Source organism: Eutrema salsugineum, unplaced genomic scaffold (assembly GCF_000478725.1).
Source record: "Eutrema salsugineum unplaced genomic scaffold, Eutsalg1_0 scaffold_7, whole genome shotgun sequence".
In the NCBI taxonomy this organism is placed as follows: Eukaryota; Viridiplantae; Streptophyta; class Magnoliopsida; order Brassicales; family Brassicaceae; genus Eutrema; species Eutrema salsugineum.
The window spans coordinates 2724620-2741592 of record NW_006256486.1 but is presented as its reverse complement, the minus strand read 5'-3'; the positions used below and the strand labels follow the sequence as shown (position 1 = coordinate 2741592).

At 33.6% G+C, this 16973-nt stretch overlaps 2 protein-coding genes across 4 annotated transcripts; one reads left to right on the top strand and one right to left on the bottom strand.

Annotated features, from left to right (window-relative positions):
• The first annotated feature begins 2856 nt into the window (after positions 1-2856).
• On the top strand, positions 2857-10499 carry LOC18011025 (UPF0505 protein). 3 transcript variants are annotated; one of them, XM_024150436.1, is made up of 23 exons: positions 2857-3067; positions 3949-4149; positions 4292-4322; positions 4439-4620; positions 4701-4860; positions 5039-5135; positions 5218-5387; positions 5867-6030; positions 6280-6471; positions 6561-6650; positions 6895-6975; positions 7066-7209; positions 7331-7413; positions 7683-7824; positions 7915-7998; positions 8624-8785; positions 8860-8947; positions 9234-9308; positions 9446-9512; positions 9687-9786; positions 9946-10062; positions 10143-10199; positions 10300-10499. In XM_024150436.1, the coding sequence occupies exons 1-23, from the start codon at positions 2951-2953 to the stop codon at positions 10408-10410; spliced, it is 2715 nt and encodes a 904-aa protein (XP_024006204.1). In that variant the 5' UTR covers positions 2857-2950; the 3' UTR covers positions 10411-10499. The 3 variants fall into 3 exon arrangements, with proteins under 3 accessions (XP_024006204.1, XP_024006203.1, XP_024006205.1); XM_024150435.1 differs by having other exon boundaries at positions 4436-4620; XM_024150437.1 differs by having other exon boundaries at positions 2986-3087; positions 4436-4620.
• A 466-nt stretch (positions 10500-10965) lies between these two features.
• On the bottom strand, positions 10966-13945 carry LOC18010699 (myrosinase 4). Its single transcript, XM_006393050.2, has 13 exons — positions 13737-13945; positions 13550-13610; positions 13375-13433; positions 13152-13227; positions 12967-13044; positions 12792-12879; positions 12436-12679; positions 12216-12334; positions 11858-12075; positions 11746-11777; positions 11563-11659; positions 11356-11458; positions 10966-11251 (listed from the first exon to the last, which is right to left on the bottom strand). Exons 1-13 carry the CDS (start codon positions 13935-13937, stop codon positions 11083-11085), a joined length of 1545 nt encoding a protein of 514 aa, XP_006393112.2. The 5' UTR covers positions 13938-13945; the 3' UTR covers positions 10966-11082.
• Positions 13946-16973: the final 3028 nt, after the last annotated feature.

The window sequence follows — 16973 nt, the reverse complement described above, 5'->3', positions numbered from 1 at the left end:
TGACAGCACAAAAGAGACTTAACTTATTTGACTCTGGTATCAAATTCAAAGAGATTTAAGGAACTACCATCTATTATTTATAAAAAAAACCATATAAAATAGTTTGACTACCAGTAATTCAGGTTGCTTTTTCATGGGTGATTTGCAAGAATAATAGGTTTTTGTCTGACAATTGGAGAAATAACGTCCAAAATCGATCAATTAACAAACTAGCAGCAGTCAACTGCTTTTTCAGTGGGGAAAATACTAAAATCCCCTTGCTTCCTTATCCTAAACATTGCTTTTTGCTGACACAAAAAAACGATATCTGTTTTTTCAAAGTTAAAGATGCTACCATCAATTTTGGAACGATAGCAGTCTTTACTTTTGGGATAATAAAAGTAATTAAAAGTCGACTTTGGAATGATAACAATGTCTACAATTTATACATAAATAGACGAATATTAAAAGTTGATTACGTACCTGTTTCCAAGTTTCTTCGGTATTTGGATCGGTTCAGCCAGCATTATTATCGGTAACCTTAACAGTCAAAATAAATAGAAGATATAGACGATTACATATATGAATTACATAGACAACTATTAGTAGATGGATTAGTCTGTCCTTTGTCTAACTCAGAATTCGGGTCAAAATGTTCGCACGTGCATTATCGTCGGTGGTCTAAGAAGTAACAGTATATAAATCAAAATAATCATTTACAAAATAGACGGCTACAAATAGATAAATACAAAGTTGGTCGTTAACTTGGTCGTTAGCAGATTTCAAAATTCGAATCTGGGAGGTCTGACATATCCTCGGTTGTCTGAACAGTATCACTAGACTAATAAAAATGATTATAAAATAGATGGATACTATTAGATGTATATGAACCTGAACTTTGGCGAATTCAGAATCTGGATCTCGAAAATCTAACATATTTTCGGTTGCCTGAAAAGTATCACTAGAGGAATGAAAAAACTATTATAAAATATATGACTATTAATAGATGGATACAAACTTGAACTTAGCAGACTTGGAATTCAGATCTGGAAGGTCTGCAATATCCTCGGTTGCCTGAACAGTTACAGTAGAAGAATACAAAATAGGAAACGATAAAATGTTTGACTATACTTATACAAGTACGAAACTGATCTTTAACAAATTCTGAATTCGGGTCTGCTATGTTAGTGTTTCTTCGCAAGGCTACTATGAACAGTATAATAGGGGTATTTCTGACTTTTTTTATCTTGTTGTCGATTCTTTTTTATTTAAAATCCGAGTACATAATGCTAGGCATCTTAATAGAAAGTAATACTAAGTAATCAGATACAAAAATTTCAACTACAATTAAAAAGCGTATAATAAAATAGTACGCTACAAATGTGAAACGAGATGTTCATAATTAAATAGTAGTTGACTACAAAAAATGCTCAGAATATATAACATAGTCATCTACACATAAGTAGTTTACTATGGCAGATAACTAAGACGCGAGAACATTCCTCGCAATTTGGTAATGAGTGAACAAGTAGCAATGCTCCTTCAAGGGTGTTTCCAACCGCATTCGGCGAATATATGGTCTAACACCTGAAGTCCGCAGATTCTCTCTCTACTCTTACAAAGACATCGATCAATACATCTGAAACTGGAGAAATACATTGTTTGCCATTCTGTATATACTAATAAAGTAAATAACTATTAGTAGACAAATATAAAATACTATTAGTAGACAACAAAAATAAAGTAGACAACTATTAAAGTAGATAACAATTAAGCGACCTGAACAAAGATAAAGTAGACAACTATTAATAGAAAAAACTAACATCTAAGTTGACCACAATAAATTTAGAAGCACAAGATTTACCGTTACACAGAGAGGTTCAATAAGGAATGCGTTTGTAGCTAGAGGAATATTGGCCATTCTGAAAACTAAACGAAAAGTAGACAACTATTAATAGACAAATAATTACACATAGATTTGACAAAAAGTAGACAACTATTAATAGTCAAAAATTTAACATATTTTTTGGGTCTGATTTATGCCGAAATTGAATAGAACTTTTGCAACATAAAGTGGACGGGTATGAAATTAACTCGAAATGGAAGATTTGACACTACTATAGAGCAAAATATATGTGAAAACTTAAATCTGATAAACAAAAGTTGCATTTAGATCTAAGCGACCTGAAGAAAAATTTTGTAGACGTGAAATGCGAATCAAAAATAAAGTACAAAGAATAATGAATCGAAGATGTGGGGAAAACCTGTCAAGAAAGTGAGCTTGGGGTGGAAAAGCTATAAATAGAGAGTGCAAGGGATTTCGTTAGGGCAGCTTTTGAAATCGTTTCGGCGGTGAGGGATTAAGTCACGGCGTCCATGGATTTTGAAGCAGCGATGAAAGTTTTATTGGCGGTAGGGGATTTTTAACTACGGTGGGAGAAAAAAGAAAAATAAAGAAAAAAGTAAAGTTGATGGTTTGAAATGTGAAATGGGAAGAAAGAGAAAGATAGGTATCTAAAGCAATAAAATGAAAATGTCAAAAAAAAAATTTCTGAATGTCATTAATTGAAAATGGGTAATATTGCTTGTAGTAGAGGATGGGGTGCTGCGTAATTTTTCAGGTAATAAATTGATTATTTTAATAGTGCAAATTTAGACTCTGACTTATGTCCTTCCACCTAATTTTCCCTTTTTCATTTACATCTAAGTCCGGTACGTATGGTGTGACCATGGACCGTGTGGACTCGGTTGGAGCAACCGAAATTAATCCGTGTGGACTCGGTTGGAGCTTGGTTTGGTTTGGTTCGGTTCCATTCGTTCCCCGTTCTTTAAGCACTATCCAATTCGATGTTTTTTCTAAAACGACGCCGTGTACACGTCTTTTTAGTTTTTAGCGTTTTGCTTGTCTTGAATCGCAGATCGTCTCTGGAGAGACGACGACGACGACGACGACGACCAGAATCACAAAGCCATGGAATTCGAATTCCGGCGTCGCGACTATGGAGCTGAGAATGATTCTCAACTCCTTCCTCGTTCACGAGCTGAGAAGCACCCTCTTTCATCTACACTTGTTTCTCGTCAACAACAGGTCTGCGATTCGCTTCCTAAGTGCGTTCCCCTTTTTTTTTTCGTGACTGGTTATTTTATTCTCAGATTTGGTTCCCTTATCCAATTCATTAGACTTATGCTACTTCACAGAGCTTAAAGAATTAATTTAGGCTTTGATTTTTTGGATGTTCGAGGACGTCAATACGTTGTTGTTTGTTCTTGTTGATGTGATCTTTGCTGCTGAATTTGAAGGCTTCGTGTAACGATTATGTTAAGTTTACGTTTCTGTTAATGAGCAATAGGCATTTTGTACAATCAAGTGCTGTTTTCCATTTCTGTGATTCTCTCTTGGATTTCTTAAAGTTGGTGGGTATCTGGAAGGCTAGTTAACTAGATTGTACACTATCAACTTATTGTGTTTATTGTTTTACTTGTCAATCTTCTTATCTTGACTAGTTTTTAGTTCACTTGTTAGTGTACTTCTGTTATTGGGTTTAGTTTATTGCAATGACTGAAATGATTCCTCAACTCAGATAATCTGTTCCCCTATAGGTGTTATAGAGATTTCTCTTTATTTTGCTAATCTGGTCAAGTTCTGTCTAGCGAAATTTCTATTTTATGTATTGAAATCCCAGTAAAGGTTTGAACACAAGAACAGAGGATAAGATATATTTGTTTTCTGTTGCTACGCATTCGTGTGTATTTTTGTATACATTAATATTATTTGTCAAGGGCACAGAACTTCATAACTTTTAAGTATGCTTATTTTATGTTTTGATCAAGAAAGAGTAAGATTCCTGTTTTCTTTTTGGAAAAATATAATTTTGTTCTTGACAGAAGAATGATTTTTCTTTTGCGTTAAAATCATTGAAGCAGATAATGCATTATAAGACTTCAAAAAATTACTTATTAATTTTGCAGGCTAAAACTGTCAGAGGTAGCAATCTTGACTTCTTTGATCCATTGAGGGGATTGGATGCAAATGCGTCAGAAGAAGATAAGATTGAAGATAATTCTTTATCCATTGAAGCTGTAACCCAGGACTTGATAAAGGAGTGGAAATCTCTTAAAAGAATCTTGATGCAGCGGTTTCCTGTCTCCAAAGTGGTTTCATTTTCTCCAGTTACGTAATCTCTTTGCATTAAGTCTTAATATTTGTTTAAAAGATAGACTTTTATTTTATTAATACTGATCATGTAGCTAGAAAGATCATTTGGTGTTTCCCTTTTTCATTTTGTCTAATTTGTTTACCCATCTCCTACAGATATCAAAAATAATAATGAAAGTTTCCAAAGGTATGGTGTATTTGATATCCCTATTTTTTTTTTTCTTCTAAGCAGCTCGGTCTTTGTTTTCCAAACTCGTGGATGCATATCATAACAGCTCTTTTTCTACTTTACTCAATCAGCAGTTGAGCACCCTTCCGCTGTTTCACATTTGGACGAACCAGGCAGCGAACATACTTCTCTGGAAGAAACTGCCAAAATGATCAGCCAGCAGGACTATCTAGCCAAAGTACACGAGCTAAGAGATGGAATAACTTGCGCTTGGCAGGCTGAAGACAGAGTAACATCATTGAAGTTATCGATAAAGGTTAACTTTGGAACTAATCAATTCTGCTTTTCTACAAAAGCTGAAAAATTCGTATTCTAAAACGGCTGTGTTTTCTGCAGGTCACGAAACTTCTGATGGACACAACAGTTCTGCAATTTTATCCTACAGTCTTTGTCGTTGTCACTGACATGCTAGATATGCTTGGGGAAATGGTGTGGGAACGGATCAAAGAGAAAGCAGAACATGATGTAGATGGAACAATGATCTGCGCCTTACTGAGTATGCATCTCTATACTAATCCTGTATTTCTATCTAACAAAGTGTAGTGTTATCGAGTATGGAATTACGCAAATCTGGGAATCTGTTCATAATCACAATCAGATACATAAGTTTGTAGCACAACATGCAGTCTTCTAGTCGCAGCTTATAATTTTTTTGGAACCTGTGCTAAAGACAGATGATTTTCAAGCAAGTGATATCTGCCTCGAAGCAAGAGAAACTTGCTATAATTGGTTTTGCAAAGTTGGTTCTGTACGAGAACTTCTCCCTCGCATGTAAAGCCTCTGTCAATAATTCTTTTCTTACACTCCTTACCTTATTGTTATCTTATTTTTGGCCTTTGGTGTCTGCCAATAGTTACCTGGAGCTTGCGATATTACCTTGCTGGCGTTTCCTCATTAATCGACCCGTGGAAGTTCTGGATCGTTTAGTCATGATGGTGAGAGGTCTTGCAGATCCACTGGCATCTTTGTATTGTCGTCTTTATATGGTGCATCGTATGCAGAAGTTGGGTTTCTGCAATTCAGGTACCTTATTCTATGTTTTTTTTTTCCCAGGAAAATTCTAGATAGACGAATAGTGGAAGAATCATAATGGTTTTAATCCGCTCCGCTGAGCAAGCTTGGCTTTTTTTAAAACGAAATTGAGACTGAATTTTACCCTAGTCACACTTGCTTGCTAGTTATGGAATAGAATTCCGATCTTATAAGTCATGACTTTCCTTGTCATGAGTGAATGGTGTTTGAAGAGAGTAGGGAAGGCTGTTTGACTTGAGTGTAGCACAGTGAGATTCTTGTTAATTCTTCCATCATGACTGAATATCTATGGATGAAGTGTCTCCTATCCTTTTGCTTTTAGCTTGATGATGTAAAATTTTAGGCACCTCCAATTTGAGAATTTTGAATACAGCCTTTTACATGCCAACGGTTAGACTTCTGTGAGTTGTTTTTTTCCTTCTTCCCTGAGGAAGACACTTAAAGTCATAAATGTGGCCGTAATATAACAGGATATCTAATCAAATGCATCAAGGATATTGAAGCTGTACTGGCGCCTGTTATAGTGGACAAGGACGGGTATTCCTATATTACAGATGACAAAAAGTTGCTTTTTAGTTTGATGGAACCACCCATTGAGTATATAGTGAAATGCTTATTGCTGAGTGGACGTCAGGTTAGCAACTGTTCTCGACCAGTTAGTGACTGAATGCATTGCTCCAATTTTTTCGTTGTTGGTTAGAACCCAATTTCCAACGATGTTCAGTAAATCAATTTTATAATTAGTTTTGTATTACGATTGATACTTTCGCGTTTTTGAATTTTTCTACAAATGGTAGATTGCTGGGGCAGAAAATGCGTGCCATTAATCTTTCCTTGATTTGTGATGAATTGATTGTTCTCCTAAATATTTGTTAGTGTACAGGAGAACAATGTCTTGGGCATGCTTGAGGAGCTTGGATTTGGAAGGAATAAATCCCACTCGTCAACCAACTCTTCACGTGTGTCCATTTTACTACATTATCTACTCAAGGAACTTCCATCTGAATTAGTTAGTTCAAAAGCTACGGAGATCCTGCATATGATTAAATACAGCAATGATTGTTCATTCAGTCAGGTTGTTTCCTCATTTCAAATTTAATAAGCTATGGCATCCATTGAGTAAGTCTGACCCTTCCTGTTATGTTGTACTACTTTGTTGAGCAGATTTTGAATTACAGGTTACTTGGAAATAGATTGTGTGAAGGGAGAGATCACCCAGGTTTTCTCAGTTCACTCATCAATGAAGTTATTCAGGTTTTGGTGTTTCCTATTTCTTTCAACAAAATTAAGAATTCATCTTCATATATAAAATTTTCATTCTCTGCGCTGTTGGTGGCATACTGACATAAACATATATCTACATTATATCCCAAAAGATGCATCTTAGTCCTTCCTGAATAATGATTTGCATAATAATATGTTAACAAAAGCTATGGTAAAGAGAAAGATGGCGTGACTATTGCAACAAGCTGACATTTAGGTGTGATTATTGCAACAGGTTGCTTCTCAGTATCAGACGCTATATGACTACTTAAGAATTATGGATGCATATGTGGATTTGTTGTTGCAGAACAAGATGGTGAGGTTTGAGTGCTTTTTCAGTTTTTTGTACATGAAATTCCTCTGTCTTGTTTCTATGGATTTTAGTTATCAGTTTCAATGAATTCAGGAAAATCATCTGGATGCTCTGTTAGATGATATTGCAACTCTAGCTCGCGACAAATTTCTTTCTGAAGAAGAACAAGCAAGTTTGCAATCCATATTTTTGAAGCTGCTCTCTCATTTCGAGGACTTGCAAGAAGTACTTCCTCTGGTAATACTTTCTTCTCTCTTTCCTTTATCAACTTTCAGGCTTTGAGTTTCAGGAAACAATACGCAGCACCCAAATGAGCCGCTTTCTAAGGCCTTGAATGACTTCTTTGGTTACCTTGTAGAATCATTTCATCGAGATTTTGGATCTCATGTCTGGGACTTCAAAGATCAGTGTTAACATGCATCTTCTTAACATGGGTACTAGGTAAGCTTGTTCGTTTTCCATCGTTCTTAATGTGAATTAAAAATCCCATACATATTAGATGAGGCATGCAGACCATTGTAAACAGTTGTCAAGATGATGAACATTAATTTGCATTAGAACAGAGATCGGCTGAAACTGCAAATTTAAATACATAGACTCACCAAGTTCCCTTCAAGATGGTTTTGAGTGATCTGTATATAGTTATGGTTTTGGTTTTCCTTTTTTTTTTTGCTTCGCAATGTATATACGTTTCTTTCCCCTTGGAGCAGGAACGGCTGCATAAGTGATCCAACGACAGTGCAATTGCTTTTTGAAGTTTCTCAGGCTCTTTATGATGCCACAGATTTCCTTAACATTAAGGATGATGACAATCTACAGACAGCACATTTAATTTCTCATTTTGTTGAGATGGTACCTAAGTTCCACTTAAATTATGATACCAATGAGTACTTGCTCTTTTGTGTCAATTTGGTTGATTTTGACTTCACTGTTGATGCTTAGGTTGATTATGGGGCAGAAATGGAACGCCATTTGATGTTTTTGGCAGAGTGTCGTGAGGCCTTTAATGGGATACATGAACTTAAGGTCAGCAACAAACTAATTGTTCTTTGGTATCAGTTTTAACTTTAAATACTCCTATACCTGTAGAGGACCCTGTATAGTTCCAGTCTTGTGCGTTCTCTTGTTTCTAACTAGAGTTTGATTATGAGGTAATTAATTAATTATGGTGCATATCTATGATCTAGTCCTTTCTTTCTTAGTCATGACTCATGCTTAGCCTTAAATTTGAGCGCTAAGCAGCAATGTATCTGTCATCTGATGCATAATTAAAGTGGTACGTAATAACATGTTATTTATCTGGTCGGCAAGTGCACGGGATTGCAAGGCAGCCATACAGGACTTTGCAACATAATATGAATTAGGTGAAAGCTCTATAAATTACCACAAACTTTGGCTAAAATGAAATGGTACGTTGATGAGAAAGAGGAACACTGAGTACTCATAATGAGAAGAGAAAGAGAGGAGTACATAGAATATTAGATATTAACTATGGAGGGGGAACAAGGGCAAAAAATATTGTTTTGTGCTTGCTATGGGTGTGGTATTCTTTGTTTATTTGCATTAGAGCTTGACACAAACATAAATTATCAAACTTTTGCTTCGCTCAAAGTTGTGATCATTTTTACTGTGTTATGGTCACTGGCTGCAGGAGACACTTGTCCGTTCAAGCAACACGTTGGCTGTAAAAGCACTAAAAGCAGGAAAGAAGCATACCAACTTTATAAAATCTTGCTTAGCATTCAGCGAAGTTACCATTCCATCTGTTTCAACTCCCACAAAACTCTTAAATCTATATCTCGAAACTGCTGAGGTGTGTCTTTGTCTTATTTCTATTGCTTTGCACTCAAAATTCGAAGTATATACGTACTGAAATATGTTTTAAAGGTTGCGCTTTTAGGTGGTTTGATTTCTCATTCCGATGGACTGGTCATGTCAGCTGTTGAGTCTCTAGAGAATATAGAGGCGACAGATGGTGAGTTTATTTGTCAAGAAATGTTTAACTAATTTAACTACTTGATACTAGATTAACAAGCGAGAAGCAATAAACTAGTCTGTTAATTGTAGCCACCCTAAAACTGGTAACTGCGAAGAGAACACTTGCTTTAAATTTTATAGCTAATTTACGATTCAAGGTCAGTGGTAGGCGTACACATTTATTTTTCTCTGTCGATAGATGTATAAGTCTTATCGTTCTGTAAAATAGATATGTATTTAATATTTTGATGGTATAATATCTTGTAGATTTTTTTTTCTATCAGGTTTAAAATCAATTGATGGAGATAGTATTGCCTCGGTGGTATGCAAATTGTGCAGCCTCTTGGTAATTGTCCCAGGTAAATTGTTGAATCTCTTGGATTGCTTTTGCTCAACAGTCTAGATATGATTCTTTCCACTAGATTGCTTTCGTCTGTCCTTATTTCTTCAGAGCTTCATAACTGAGATTTTTTTGTTCTGTATATTCAATTGGAAGGTAATCCTGAGAAAGGCGTGATGGAAATCCTTAAGAGAATCTTTTCTGCTACTTGCTCTAGTTCATGGTATGCTTCTCCAAAGGACTATACTTACCTAGATGCACACATTGGATATGCAAAATGGACATACATTCGCTTCTTTGTCTTCTGTTTTTATGCCTTTTATTCTTTTTTCCTTACCTCTTACGTTTTGCCGCCCCGTATGCCTTTTTGGTTGTGTGACATTTCGTGATATTGTAGGGCAATGCCGAGATTGAAGGTGAAGATATTCTGTGCCATAATTTCACTGTCATCAACACTTTCTCAGGAAAAACTACCTTACCGTTCTGCCAATCCAGAGGTATTAGTGTGCCTTTAAAAAGGCTTTGATCATCTTATTACATGCAAAGATTTATTGATATTGCCGAAATGCCTTGGTCTGGGAAGCCTATTTGCTGGATATAAAAATCTAAAGTTAATGTTAAAGAAGAGTTTGGTTTTTACTTGTTTTTGTTGGCAGATAATTGGAAATGATGTGTTGTTCTTTGGTGATACATCATACAAGAATGAACTTGTCTCGTGGACTCAGCTAGTTGTTGGTGAACTTGTAGACGCTATTGAGCAAGAGTCTTCACAGGTAAAAATTACTACCACTAGTAAGAAATGAATTCCAAAATTTTGCTGTTGTGCTCTCAAATTTTATTATATTATTTGCAGATTGCTCGCGGGAACATTGCACTTGAAGCTTGCAATTGCATATCATCAGCACTAGTTGTACTGTTCTTTTCTCCCAAGTTTTGCTTTTTTTTTTTCTGAAAACTTAAAATTATTAAATTAAACTGCGTTTGTGACATGCCGATTTGATGATGTGCAGATGAATGAGAAAGTGTCACAACTTTGCTTGAGACTGCTGGAAACAGCTGAAGGTTGTTTGGGTGCCAAGGACAGGTACCTAGAATCCACTAAGAAATCACTCCAATTATGATACATGTACTTATCGACTGAATATTAAACTCTGTGCGTGTGAAATTGTTGAATTTGACCAAGAAATGGATACAAGCCTTTTCTTTTTTAGCGAATTTATTCAACGGTTAAGGCTAGTAGGGTTAGTAAACCACGTCTTAACCGCGTCAACCGTTTTCAATCGCATTTTTAATCCAAACGTGTCCAAAGAGCTTGAAAAGTGTAAAATATATTTGCCATTTAATCATCATTAGTGGTTCATTATCATGGTAAACCAATTTCTCATGGTTTAAGTGGTTAAAAAAAATATCATTCTAATTAAGGTCGAGGGGACAAAAATTCGAATTATTGCGATTTTAATCATCGTTAAGTGATCAATGTGGATAACTGGATATACATTTTAAATCGCAGTAATTCGAATTTTTGTCCCCTCGACCGTAAAATGATTTTTTTTTTTGAACCACTTAACCATGATAAATTGGTTTACTGACATCTCTGGAAGACAGGATTTCATAATAACTTTATTTTACTTTATTAATTAACTTGATTTAGTAAGCCAAATCAAGTTGACAACGCTTTCCTCATTATAACGGCTAATGAGTATAGAATTAAAACCCAGCTTATCTTATACACTTACTTATTTAGGATTTTTTTCTTATAAGAAATTAACTTAAATAGAAAGGTCCCCTTCCTATTAGTTAGCGATGAACGTAGAGTACCATTTGCCGGAGTCTTTCTGTCTTCTATCAACAGGATTGGTGAAGTTGACCCAATTCATACCGAACCGGAGGGTAAAACCGTTTCCGAATTCGTAGTTGTCCATCGATGACCATGCAAAATATCCTGCTACATTGCATCCATCCCTACATGATAGTGCTTAAATTAGTGTCAGCGTATTAACATATAACAAAAAAAAAAAAAACAAAGATCTCTATATACTTAATACTTGTATACTGTCAAAACTCACCCGATGGCGCATTTGAGACAAGAAAGATGACTACAATGGCATTGAATTCGTCCATTATCGGCAAGAGCATCCGCAAGAGTAAGATTCCCAAAATCAGCAACTCCTGATAATTTTTTAACATACCATTTTATTAATAAATACACTAATACTAATAGATTCTATAGTAACTTGAATGCAAAATATGAAACTATATATAAAGTGACATACCGTTTTCAGTAATGTAGGTAAGTGGGTTTTTGTATTTCTCTTTGATGTAGTTTAAAATATTACGGAATCCAGGAGGATAGTAGACGAAGCTAGGAGCCTGTAAAGAGAGAAAACAAAATACAAATCACTTTGCAATTTTATAAATAAATATAAATCTCAACACCAATATTGTCCGATACTAACCTGAACACCAATAGGAATTCCGTTACGATAGACTGAAATCAACGAATATATATATTAATTTAGCTGATATCAAAAAATAATAAATATACATGATGGAATTTTTTTTACGTACAACTGAGAGTAACTCGTGGATCGGTTGATACGTTGGGTTGCGAAGGAAGAGGAGGAGGTGCGTCGGTTGCATATTGTGAAACGTAATAGTTCAAACCTAGAAAATCAAGAGATCCTCTAACCATTTCTGATTCTTGAAGAGTGAATCTTGGTAACCTCTCCCCTACGAGAACTTTCATTATCAGTGGATAATCACCATACACCAATGGATCCAAGAACCTTCATATATATATATGGAGAGATCGATAGACATATGCACAAGTTAATATAAAAGGTATGGTTGTTCCAAATTTTTTTATTAATAAACATAAATTTATGATTTGAGAGTCAATTAGTTAAAATTAAACATGTATATATACCATCCAACGAAAAAATCAAATGCTCGTTTTGCAGCAGCATTGTCACGAATGCTAAGTTTATCTAATGGGACGAACCATCTCCCGATCAGAGTTGTTCCTATTTTACCACCTTGTAATTTCTGGATAAAATTTTCTTATCATATTAGTGATATTAAAAGAAAAAAAAACAAAAGCAAATTTAAAAACACGGAAGAGAATGATACCAAACATTTGTATATACCTGATATTTCTCTCGGTATATAGACACTGTTTTTGCGTGAGCTAGGAGTTGGTGATGTGCGACTACATAAGGCTCGGTTCCAGAATTTCCTCCAAATTCACAGCCGGTGCATCGGCCCGGTGGATACGACCCATCTCCATAACCTTTTGTTGCGAAAGAGTAAGGTTGATTAAATGTGATCCAAAATTTTACTCTATCCCCAAATCTTTGAAATAGAAGCTCCGCATAGTTTTTGTAATCTTCACTGTATATATCATAAATATTAACTATAAGTATTGTAATGCCATATATATAGCCTTTAGGAAAACAGATGAAATACAAAACTTGATGTGCACAACACATCTATATGCACTTACACTATAAGCGGGCTTAAGAAACCTTCATACTTATCTTCTAGAGTTTGGGGAACATCCCAGTGGAATATTGTCACGTAGGGTTCTATGCCTTTATTCATGTAAAATAGAGAGGATATACATCAGAGCAGAACATGAATGGTAAATCAAAACTTGGTATATATATATATATATATACCATTTGCTTTTAATTCGTTGATGAGGTTATTGTAGTATTTTATCCCGTTCTCGTCGATTCCTCCAATCAAGCTTCCCTCTAAGAGTATTTGTATACGATCATATATGACATGAATTTTACAAAGAAAGAAAAAAATAATAATAACAAAAGTTTCGATTGAAATGTTTATTTGTATATTTGTTTACTTGGTAAAACCCTTGACCATGCTATCGAGAATCGGTATGCTTGGACGTTCAACTTTTTCAGTAATTGGACATCATCCTGTGTAAATTATACAAACAAAAATTAAAGTTTAACATATTTTTTGTTTGTTTGTTAAGTTTAAAATACATATCTCCAAAAGAGAAGATATGATATATTATATACAAATATATCTAACTCTAGTTAATAATAATAATCATCTCACACCTTATAAAGTTCATAAGAATTGCAAGCAAGATCACCCGTACTACGATCGGGAACTCTTTCTGTTGCATGAAAAAAAACCGAATTTTAGTCGCAATATTCCAATCCAGAGTTAAAATTCGAGTATTCATGGAAATGAGTTATATAAAAGCATATATATTTAATCGATGACGATAACCTGGATATCGATGAGTATAATAGTCCCAGCCATTAAATGCTCTACGTGCAGCACCTTCAATCTGTTAAAACATATAAATCATGTCGATACACCAAATTTTAACTAACACTTGAAAACAATTTGCATATTTCTGTCGCTCGATTATTATATTGATCTGTGTTAGCCATAATGACAAAGAGATATATACTTGGTACGCGGAAGTAGCCGCACCAAAAGTGAAGTTGTTTGGAAAACCAGTTCGATTGAATGTTAGAGGATTGTCACAGTCGAATGGTTCTTTAGCCTTGCAGGCCGGGTTGCAAACATTTTGGCAACTTGAAACCGCAAAGAGAATGACAAGAATGGCTAAAGAGAAGTGAGCTTTTGGAATATCCATGGTTGAGAGCATAATATTGGTTTTTTTTTGCTTTTGTTGATGGTTAATTTGATGATGAAGACTAAATGATGAACTTGGAAGGGTTTATATAGGGGAGTTTGCGTGCATGAGAATTGAATGGGGTTTGAAGTAAACTCGTATACGTATACGTATATACATTTATTTTGTTCTGAACGTACGTATATTTTTCAAGGATATCATATTATATATTGAGTACGTAGATAGCTTCACACACGACATATACTTGCCCATGTCTGAATGAGAATATATGCTAATATATCTTAACTGTTATTTGTGTGCAATTTATTAATATTACCCCAACTGACAATTTATTTGCAATTTTTTTGTAAGAATTTTAAAAGTTCGTGATGTTGGTTAATGGTTTTCGTTCGAAACACATTCTCTTGTAGTTTATTATTAATATTTTTTTGTCAACTCTGTTGTAGTTTTTTTTTTTTTTGTCAAATTCGTGTAGTTTATTATTTTCCTCAGTTTTGCAGCAACTATATACCGAAAATATGATTTGTCTCACACTCTCACTTAAAAACATGGGAAAACATTCAGTATTATATTAGGAAATTAAAACCCAAATTAAAACCAAGCGGTCATATTCCAGTGGTTTGAAAATTTCAGTGGTTTAAAATTTCTAGTGGTATGGGTATGTGTCCTACTGCCCTGGATTCGAATCCGCCTGACCACCTTTTCACGATTAAATCAACAAATTGCTAACGTATCCTTTGGTTGTTGGTCCGCTAATGATTAATTTTGAGCTTAGAAAGCTTTTTAGATACATTAGTTTAACAACAACAAAAAAAATATGAATACGAAATTATAATAAATACGTCTTTGCTAGTTTAGAGCGTAAACTTGGTATTACTTTTTGTTGTCTCTGATGATGATGATCTTCCATGGATTAAACCACGTGTATGTTTTCTCTCATCGAACAAAACACAACAAGAACACGAGATTAAGAGAGATAAACTAAAAAGACTTATGAAGCATAAATAGCTCACTGGTCATGGATCTCTTTTATTTTATGAACTCTATTTGCGTGTTGCGCGGATTTAAAGCTACGTTACTTTTCAATTTTTTGTTATTCTTTTAATCACATTTTAAATACTTATTTGTGTATTTATATAATTTAATTTTTCTACTCGTTTAAAGATTTTTGATCAATATTTTTAATTTAACTAAACAATTAGTAAGGCGTTTACATAAGTTCTGTAAAATAAATAAAGTTTGACATTTTTTGCTCATTAATACATTAAATATGTGAATTACGTTTGTAATTCTTTTTGTATACTATTTGGTTCCAGTTTATAACAATCAAATCTGGTCTAAATTTGGAATTTATATATAAATTTTGTTATATATGAATTAAATAAATATTTAAAATATTTTTTTTTATTGATGCTGATGTGGACACTTTTAGAGGAAAGAAAACTATGAGTGTATAATTACAGCGAAAATAAGGTGAACCACATCAAAAGCTCTATTCAGTCAAACCACCTAATTAGCTTCTATACATGTGTTAGTTAATTATTTAAAAATAAAAAAAAATTTGGGTTTATCTCTATAGGAGCAAATCCTTTTTATTATTGGGTTTACTCTTAGGGGTGAATCTCTTTTAATGAAAAATTCTTAGATTTATCCTTAGGAGTCAATCTTTTTTATTCACCTCTTCTTATTTCAATCAATGAAAGTGTGCTATGTAATTTACATATTATATTTAAATATAAATAAAAAATAAAAAATAAAATTAAACAAATATTATAAATTAAACTTTTTTGTTATCAGCCTAAATATTTAAAGCGGTTAGATTAACCAAACTGATAGCACTGAGTTAACATAAATAACGTTTTGAATGTAGATACGAGCATTTTTTACTAGGTTGTCCGTCTTAAAGTTTTTTGCGCATGTGACATGTGATATAAAGAAGAAACTGAACTTGTCATTCATCTTCCTAATCTCATCCAAGTGTATAGCAAAAGCTGACAATTCTTCGGGTGTAAACACCATCTTCACTAACTCTGAACAGTCTTTTGCAAAAACTACTTCTGTCTTATAATTTTAAATTAAAAATATTAAATCATTATGAATAAAACAAATAAAATCCACCTTCAACCTTAAATAAAACAAAAAATTAATGATTTTCTATTTTTAATTTAATTTATTTGTTTAATTTAAATTTTTAACTGATGAATATCCTAAAATAACACAAAATTTATTTGTTTATTCCAAACTTAGCATCCTAAATTTAAAATTTCGAAAATAGCACAAATAATTATATCAAAATACTTGTTTTTTTTGTTCAAAATACTTGTTTATCCAATAGAATAAAATTAAATTAAACATTATGTTTGGATTCATTATTTCCAATTTAGGATTTAGTTTTTTCTTTAAAAAAATATGTTTAAATATAATATTAAATAACTTTAATTAATTAAAATAAAAAGGTAAATAAAGGAATTCACTCCTAAAAGTGAATCCAACAATTGTTCTTAGTTAATGTTGAGGGAAATAATTCTAGTGAAATAAGATTAGTGGAACCCGCGGGATTAAAAGATCATCGTAAGGGATAAAATTCGAAATCATGCAATTTCAGTCCAAAGTGGACTATTCAATGTTATTCTGAAAACGTTTTAAGTAACTTTATGAACTTTTCTGCAGATTTCCTAACTATGATGAGATGAGTGATCAAAAAGAAAATTTCAATTGGTCAAAAGAATTTGGCAGGATGTTGGAAAAAAAAATGGTTTGGCGGGATAGGCCAAGCTCAAGACTAGCTAGTTCCTCGTATACACTTATTAAAGACAATTTTATATCGAAAGATCCAAATTTAATCGATGAAGCCTTAATTAATGTAAAATAACTTTGTAAAAGTTTCAGAAATGTACAAATATTAAATGTTAATGAACATCAACGAAGTTTAAGATTGTTATCAAAGTTCAGGATGTAAACTAATGTTCTTATGGTTGACGTAGTTCACCTTTTTCAGTTTGAGATATATGTTCTTTATGATGTAAACTAATGTTTTGATACCACCAT